Source organism: Lissotriton vulgaris, chromosome 6, assembly GCF_964263255.1.
Source record: "Lissotriton vulgaris chromosome 6, aLisVul1.2, whole genome shotgun sequence".
In the NCBI taxonomy this organism is placed as follows: domain Eukaryota; kingdom Metazoa; phylum Chordata; class Amphibia; order Caudata; family Salamandridae; genus Lissotriton; species Lissotriton vulgaris.
In genome coordinates, this window is record NC_141694.1 from 1,032,503,370 (window position 1) to 1,032,511,410 (window position 8,041).

Here is an 8,041-nt window from a genome sequence, read left to right on the forward strand (position 1 = left end):
CGTTCTTTTATCTGTTTTACTGGGTGTTTTATGCATTGGATTATGCTTTTATGACAACATGTTGATTAAAGCTTTATTGAAGATGCTGATGATAGCAGGTTAGTTAGCCATATGAGTTGAACAGCTGTATGTAAATGATCTTAGAAAACAAATTGAACGGGTAGACTTCATCTGATATGCCTGCCACATACCAACAAACTGCTATTCCTATTATATTTGATCTTGCACAGACAATTGACAGTTTTGTTTCGAGATAAGTGTGTTTGCCAAGAGAAAGCAAATCATTCAGAGTGCCATACTTTCATTACTGTTTAAATTACATGATGTCACATTGAGGTACTTCAGTTTCAAAATGAAGATACACATGGTAGCAATCGATTGGCACTTTTCCTAGCCAGGCTCCTAATTTTACACGCACGGAGTAAGTTGATTAAATGAAGACATATGTCTGGTAAAACAGCTCAAAATACATTGGTGAATCAAACCAGATTGAACTGCCAGCTTAGGTGATCAGGGAAGGCTAAACAATGCGGCGATGTTTTCTTGGCAGTAGAAGCAAAATAACTTTAAAAAGCTTCAAACACCAGTACATCTATGTGTGTTCAGATTGGTGTCTATGGAGATAAAAAAAAACTACAGCAGGGGACACATCACTGTACAACATGTTGTTAAATATTGTGTTAAAAAAACTGGATAGCAGTGGAAGGGAAAATCTAGGAAAAAATAGACAGCACATAGATTTTAGGGAAAGGTTAAATCACAGCTAAGAGAAAATAGCGCAACACCTGCCTATGTTCTGGGAGTGCTGATGTTAAAATGTAGAGATGAATGTGGACTGGTGTTTCACTATCATACCTCAATAATGGCAAAATAAGTAAAGCAATGGATCTTATTCACAATAACAATAAAATATTCTTGAAAGTTCACAGATGCACCTCTCATTTCCTACTGAATGCTCAATTAATCTAGATAGACATTTACTTAGAATGCTGGGTATAAACCCCTTGACCGCGGCGAAAATTTTGCCGCGGTGCTGGGGTTTTAATGAGTGGGCGGGGTTCGGACAGCTGGGGGCCGTCCTAAGCACACGCCCACCTTGACGCGTGACAGCTCCCTGCCGTCACGTGCACACTAGGGGTTAAACCTAACAACTGTGGCAATGTTTACAGAAAGCAAAAGTATTTTTTTCAAGAGTCAATTCTTCGACATTTAGCACCGCAAAAGATTATAGCAGTGTCAAAAATCCCAGATTTAAAAGTTCTGACATTTTTAAGGTTTTATGGAAAATCCAACAAATTTATGTTTAATTTGTTTTTAATTGGTTTTCAATTATAATTTACAGCATATAAAATTAAGACACATTCTGTACTCATAGCTATGATAAGGAAACCATGAACCAATAAACATCCAACTTAACAATTTAAAACAGATAACCTTTAAAATCGAAAGTAAGGTAGGAATTCATGGATACAACTTTTCTGTAGAGGCATTTCTGAAATTGTGCCCATTTGGGAATTTTATGACTTTTTAAAATCTATTTGCAGTTTAGTTTCGCTGCCAAATGGGAATAAAACGTAAGAAGTTGAAGTTGTTACATTGAAATAATTGTCTAATATCCCTGAGGAGTTACCCTCCCAACCGAGTATACCCAGGGAATACCTGACACTAAATCAATTCAATACAAATTCAATTCAAATGATTTGTATAGCGCGCTACATACCCAGAGGGTCTCAAGGCGCTTGGAGAAGGGTGGGGAATCACTTGTCGAATATCCAGGTTTTAAGTTGCTTTCTGAATGCTAGGTGGTTCTGAGTGAGGCGAAGGTGAGTGGGAAGTGAGTTCCAGGTTTTGGCTGCCAGGTAGGAGAAGGATCTTCCTCTCATGGTGGTTTTTTTGATGCGAGGTACAGCAGCAAGGGCTTGGTGGGAGGAGCGTAGCTGGAGGGAGGGGGTGTAGAAGGAAAGTCGTGTGTTGAGGCATTCGGGTCCAAGTTCGTAAAGTGCTTTGTGTGCGTGGGTTAGGAGGCGGAATGTTATCCTCTTATTGACGTGGAGCCAGTGGAGGTTTTTCAGGTGACCAGAAATGTGGTCTTTACGCGGAATGTCTAGTATGAGTCTGGCTGATGCGTTCTGGATGCGTTGGAGTTTTTTCTGAAGTTTTGCTGTGGTACCGGCGTATAGGGTGTTTCCATAGTCCAAGCGGCTTGTAACCAGTGCGTGGGTGACCGTTTTTCTAGTTTCGGTGGGGATCCAGCGAAATGTTTTTTTGAGCATGCGAAGGATGTTGAAGCAAGATGATGAAACGGCGTTGACCTGTCTGGTCATCGAGAGTGAGGAGTCCAGAATGACGCCCAGGTTCCGTGCGTGGTCCGTCGGGATGGGTGCTTTTTCCAAGGGACTCTGGCCACCACGAGTCGTCCCAGGCGGAGGGGGAGGTACCTAGGATAAGGACTTCTGTTTTGTCGGAATTCAGTTTCAGACGGCTGAGCTTCATCCACTCGGCTACTTCTCTCATTCCTTTATGTAAGTTTGTTTTGGCGGTGTTAGGGTCTTTGGTGAGTGAGAGGATCAGTTGAGTGTCATCAGCGTAGGAGATGATGTTGAGGTTGTGTTGGCGTGCGATGGCCGCGAGGGGGCTCATGTATACGTTGAAGAGGGTGGGGCTGAGTGAAGATCCTTGTGGCACGCCGCAGATGACTTCAGTGGCCTCTGACTTGAATGGTGGGAGGCGGACTCTCTGGGTTCTTCCGGCAAGGAACGAGGTGATCCATTCCAGTGTTTTTCCTTGGATTCCTACGTTTCTGAGGTGTTGTAACAGGGTGCTATGACAGACTGTGTCGAAGGCTACGGAGAGGTCGAGGAGGATGAGGGCGACTGTGTCTCCATTGTCCAGTAGAGTTTGAATGTCATCTGTTGCTGCGATGAGTGCGGTCTCAGTGCTGTGTTTGGCTCGGAAGCCAGACTGTGAGGAGTCTAGGGATTTGTTGGTTTCGAGGAAGGCGGCGAGCTGGTTGTTGACAGCTTTCTCGAAGACTTTGGCTGGGAATGGAAGGAGCGAGATGGGGCGGTAGTTTTTGAGTTCGGTGGGGTCAGCTGTGGGTTTTTTCAGAAGGGCACTGAGTTCGGCGTGTTTCCAGCTTTCCGGGAAGGTGGCGGAGTTAAGGGAGCAGTTGATGACTTCTCGGAGGTGGGGTGCGATGACGGAGTCAGCTTTGTTGAAGATGTGGTGAGGGCATGGGTCTGTGGGGGATCCTGAGTGGATGGAGTTCATCAGGCGGATGGTGTCCTCAGTGGAGAGTGGGTTCCAGTCATTAAGGATGTTCAAGGGGGGTGGGGGTACGGCAGAAGGTAGGGTGGGTTGGTCTCCAGGATGGTTGTCAAAGCTGTTGTGGATGTCTGCTATTTTGTCGTGGAAGAACGAAGCTAGGGAGTCGCAAAGGGCTTGAGAGGGAGTGATGTCGTTGCAGTTGGCAGTGGGGTTGGTAAACTCTTTGACGATGTTGAATAATTCCTTGCTGTTGTGGGCGTTGTTCCATTAATCATTGGCTTGCTAACTGCACATAGATATTTATTTGTGTCCACAATTCTGCCCAGCAGGACTACTTCAAGCGCACATGTTTTTATTTAAATTAAAAGGCACGGCAAACTTAGGGTTGTGCCGAAAGTTAAAGCAGGCTGCAATGTTTTACCCTTGTGGTAGACTTAGTCACCTCTTGAAGTGGCAAAGTTTATTATTGTCACCTGTGCAACCCCCATAGCTGGGCCAAGTTAAAAGTTAAAAATACATTTGCCAAGATTTTCTGCCACAATAGAAGACTCCTGCAAAAAGTATCTCTTTAATATTTTCTCTACAAAACCTAAATTTTTCCACATTTCCACCTGATAAATGATTTAAAACACCTCAAAGTTTATCAAGTTAACTTTGTAATTTGTTTTTTAAACCTTGTTATCATCTATTGCCCCACCAAAAGTGGTACTGTGCTTGCCTGCTGGACTTCTCACCATCACAAACAATTTCGATCACATCACTGTGATTTGTAATCTCCATTGCCTCCTCATAATAGTAGTATCTAGTCAAGCGACGTTGCCTACCTTATCAGGTCATAAACCATTACTTTCAATTATAACAGGGAGAACTACACATTTCAAAATGTTAATTCAATATTCATACTCTCTAGGTATCTGTAAGATTCATGTGCTAAACAAGAATGCTAAAAAAATACATATGAGCGTGAATGTACAAAATACAGAAACGTATTATTGAAAGTACTCTGGGACAGGTCACTAAGAACCAATGTCAGTATTACAGTGAATGTAAACAATTATTTGAAGAAGCTGATCAGAATACATTATAAGCTTAATAAGTACCATGGAATGACACAATTTTCATTGTCCTTTTTCAGAAGCTCTCCAAAAAGCAAAGGCTGAGTGAATGATCAATCTGAGACAGACCGTTTGGAATTTGGAAGATGTCCTGGACAGCATACAACCGACAACATTGTATTTGCACTTTTTGTACTTTAAATGTAAATTCACTTTGTAGAATGGCGATATTTAAGCAGACTTTTGAATCTGTGAAAATGGAACAGCTGGATAGGAAATTATCACATACAATGTATGTGCCTTTTTGCCGTTTGCCTTCTGTACTTTTTGAGATGTAAAACTTTGCATTTAAACCCTTTTTTTTAAAAAACCTGCAAAATCCTGATTGTTTGTTTTTGGGCTTTGACAATATATAATTTTACTACTAAACCAATGAAACAATGAAATGTAGTTATGTTAAGAAACCTTATTGTTTTAATATTTACTGAACATGGTGAGTGATATTTGAAAATCTATCTTGGATGGTATCCATTTTATTACAGAACGTGTCAGATTTGTTGCTTCTTTCAACACGCTGCACAAAGTGATCATCTTTAAATTGTTTTGTAATCAGAGAACTACAGCACATTGAAAAGACAAGCATTGACAAAGTCAATAGGCCTGGCTTTGGCAGGCTGGTGCGATGGCTAAATTATTATTATTTTCATTTTTTGTTGCAAGCATATGACACAAAAAGAAAAAGAAAATCTTTTCCCGCCTAAACGTGGGTTCTATATGCATCCAATCAAACTTTTAAATTTAAAAACATTCACTAATGTGGCTGTTTTATTATTGTTGTTTTTCAGTTGTTTTATTATTTTTGTTTTTCAGTTGTGCCGCCATATTATCTTGGAGACAAAAATACATGACCACCTAACCAAGCACTCAAATCAATATCACTTAGAATATCAACCACCTAACTCAAAGTTGATATAAATATGTAAAACTAAATCTACACTTTGAACCAACTTTGCCGGTCAAAAGAAAGTAACACTTTTACGTGGATTGACTAATGTGCACAGGCTTTGTGCAGTCACTCAAAGTGAAGGGAGGTAATTGGTAAAGTGGGCTGACCCACTGCCTCTTGCTGTATTCTGTGGTGGGCAGAAACAAAATGTGAATGACAATGAAAGCCCACGGACCAAAAGCCTTTCTGCATATATATTATGCATGATTTGTTTGCTGTCTCAGGCCCAAAAAAGCATTAAGTAGTATCTCTGATAACAATTCTGAGCAGGAGCATTCACTGAAACTATTAAATAAAGTGGTTGTCACCTTTCTCACAATAGTCACACTTATGTATAACAGCGTGGTGGGTGATAAGGAACCCCTATAACCATAACCATAAGGTATTGTTTAGCAGTTGTTTGACAAATAAGCGGCCAATCATTCAGGGTGAGAATATGGAGACGCCTCTAGCAAATGAACTCAACACCGTCAAGGGTAGATGGGAAGCCAGAATAGTGCCACTCCACTATCAGTCCCGCGTATGTTCCGCGAGCTCTTAGTCCAGTTCTTTTCTGCAGCCTTTTCTATTTGCTACCAATAAAGGCATGTTATTGCAGTAAAATAGCCTCAAGCGCTCCCTTTCTGATAGATATTTGCTGTGTTCTTGGTAATGATCAAAACCTGATGCAATTTGTGCTGATTGTCCACTTAGGTGCAATTGGAGTCAGATGTAAATACTCTAAGTATCTACAAAACACAGTTGAGTAATCTGCAGCTGAGGAAGGAGTGCTCTTTCTGTGTTAATTTATAGTAGCCTAATCGGACTGCCTGAGTGAGTGATGGACTGGGAGTTGAAATGCGTCTGAGCTCATATGTTTGTCAGCCAAACGTTGTTTCTTTGTGAGTGCAGAACCCTAGGCACTAGGATCAGCCACGTTTTCGAATAGGTGCGATAGCACAGTAGCCCTTCTATCACTACACCACCACCTTGTTTTTATCTTTACCCCATCCTCAACACAATAAAACCAAGATCGACAGATGGAGGTAATTTTAATGACACTGCACTCTCACCCTCACTTTCTCTAATCACTTTGGTAAATACCAGTCAGTCTTCCTGCAGGTGGAGTAAAGCATAACCAAGACCCTATGATGATGCTTTTCACGTAACCATATTTGCGGAGAAACCAGATAAACCACACCCATGGTTATTTCGTGAATGAGGGTGTTTAAGGCGACTAGAACCCCTGACCCTGATAACATACAGGACAAGTGATTCATTCCCCTTTGATTACACCTACCACAAACATAAACATTATTTGATTCACAAAGTTTGAAAATAAATTGGAAGCATATGCTATTTCTTTTCTTGGCTGTCTATTTGTAGGCATCAGGTTGGTGGTATTAATTTGGTGTTACAGTTAACCCCCAATCACAGTAATTACAGTACCCCCAATCACCAAATGGTGCAGAGAGAACGCATGTCGCAGCTCACTGTCAGCCAGCATCACTTTTTGTTACTGCAGAGCCTATTGGTCTACTTGCTGCAAGATCCTAATGAGGCAGATTTGTTATGTATTGAAATGCGATTTGGCAAAGTCACAAGCAAGGCCAGCGTGCTTGTCAGTGTCATCAATTCTTTACACGCTGCAGAGGCACACTGTCCTCTCTGCACCCTTACAACAACCCCAGACCCCCTGGAGAAGAAAACTGCACTGAAACAAATCACAAAGACGTCCCAAAAAGATTGCCACTCTGTAGCACTTGCCCTGGGATATTCTTAATGTTGTCCAGTTGATGCTGATGCATGTTGTACTACCTGCTGTCACATATCCGAGAAGGCACTCAGGGGTGGAAGCTCTTCCATATGTAAACCTGATACTATAAAAACTTCCAATGAGTGGAAGGCCGGACAGTGGTGACTTATATGACCTGGTATGATTAATACAGTTGTGCCTCTACTGCTGTTAGCCACAAACTGATTTTTTCTGCATTATTAGCTTCTTTGTTTTAAAGGCTTGAGTCCAGCAGAAACGTGTGCAGCTCCAGTGTATATAAATGGTTGTAAGAAGTAGAAAGCTAGCTGAAAAGTAGATTTAGCACTAACAAACAAATACAGTTTGTCGAAAGAGAATGTTTTTATTTACTTTAGCATATATGTAGATTCAAAAATAGCTGTGAAGAGATTATTTGCCTATATAGTTTGTATTGTAGTAATGCATCTCCACTAGTTGAAGGTTAAATAAAAAAGAGCTCATTCTCTTTGTCTTTTACAAAGGTTTCAGCGATTCATTTCATAATCGCACACACTGATAAACTTTGAATGTAATCTCTTCTCTGGATTAAAGCTCAGTACACTATTCAACATGTAATTTGTGTCTCTTGTTTTTATGAAACGAGAGCATGTGTTTGAAACCGGTATCTTTCATATTAGTAATATACCTGTACTAATCCATACCAGCTGTGTAGTTTTCACAGAAAAACATTGGAAAATATGCAATTGAATGTTTTGTTCCATATGTATTGATTGTATACTGCTATAGTCCACAACTAGGTGTGTGCAACGTAGAGAAAGTCCCTGCATCTTCAGGTATACTATTTTGCAGTATATGTGGAAGGCACCAGGAGAGTTGTGAGAAATGGGAAATAAGTGCTAAAAAATGGATTGGGTTGAGGGGTGATTAAGGATGTGTTTGGGAGTGACATGCTATTACATAACACACACCCAAAAAAGA

General features: G+C 40.9%; 1 protein-coding gene across 3 annotated transcripts in view; it reads left to right on the forward strand.

Annotated features, from left to right (window-relative positions):
* Positions 1–7,671, forward strand: part of SMOC2 (SPARC related modular calcium binding 2) — a 1,727,408-nt gene extending 1,719,737 nt beyond the window's left edge. For all 3 annotated transcript variants that reach the window (XM_086927096.1, XM_086927097.1, XM_086927098.1), the window contains one exon: positions 4,403–7,671. In XM_086927096.1, coding sequence (XP_086783222.1) covers positions 4,403–4,431 — 29 coding nt within the window. In that variant the 3' untranslated portion in view covers positions 4,432–7,671. The remainder of the gene's footprint in view (positions 1–4,402) is intronic.
* Positions 7,672–8,041: the final 370 nt, after the last annotated feature.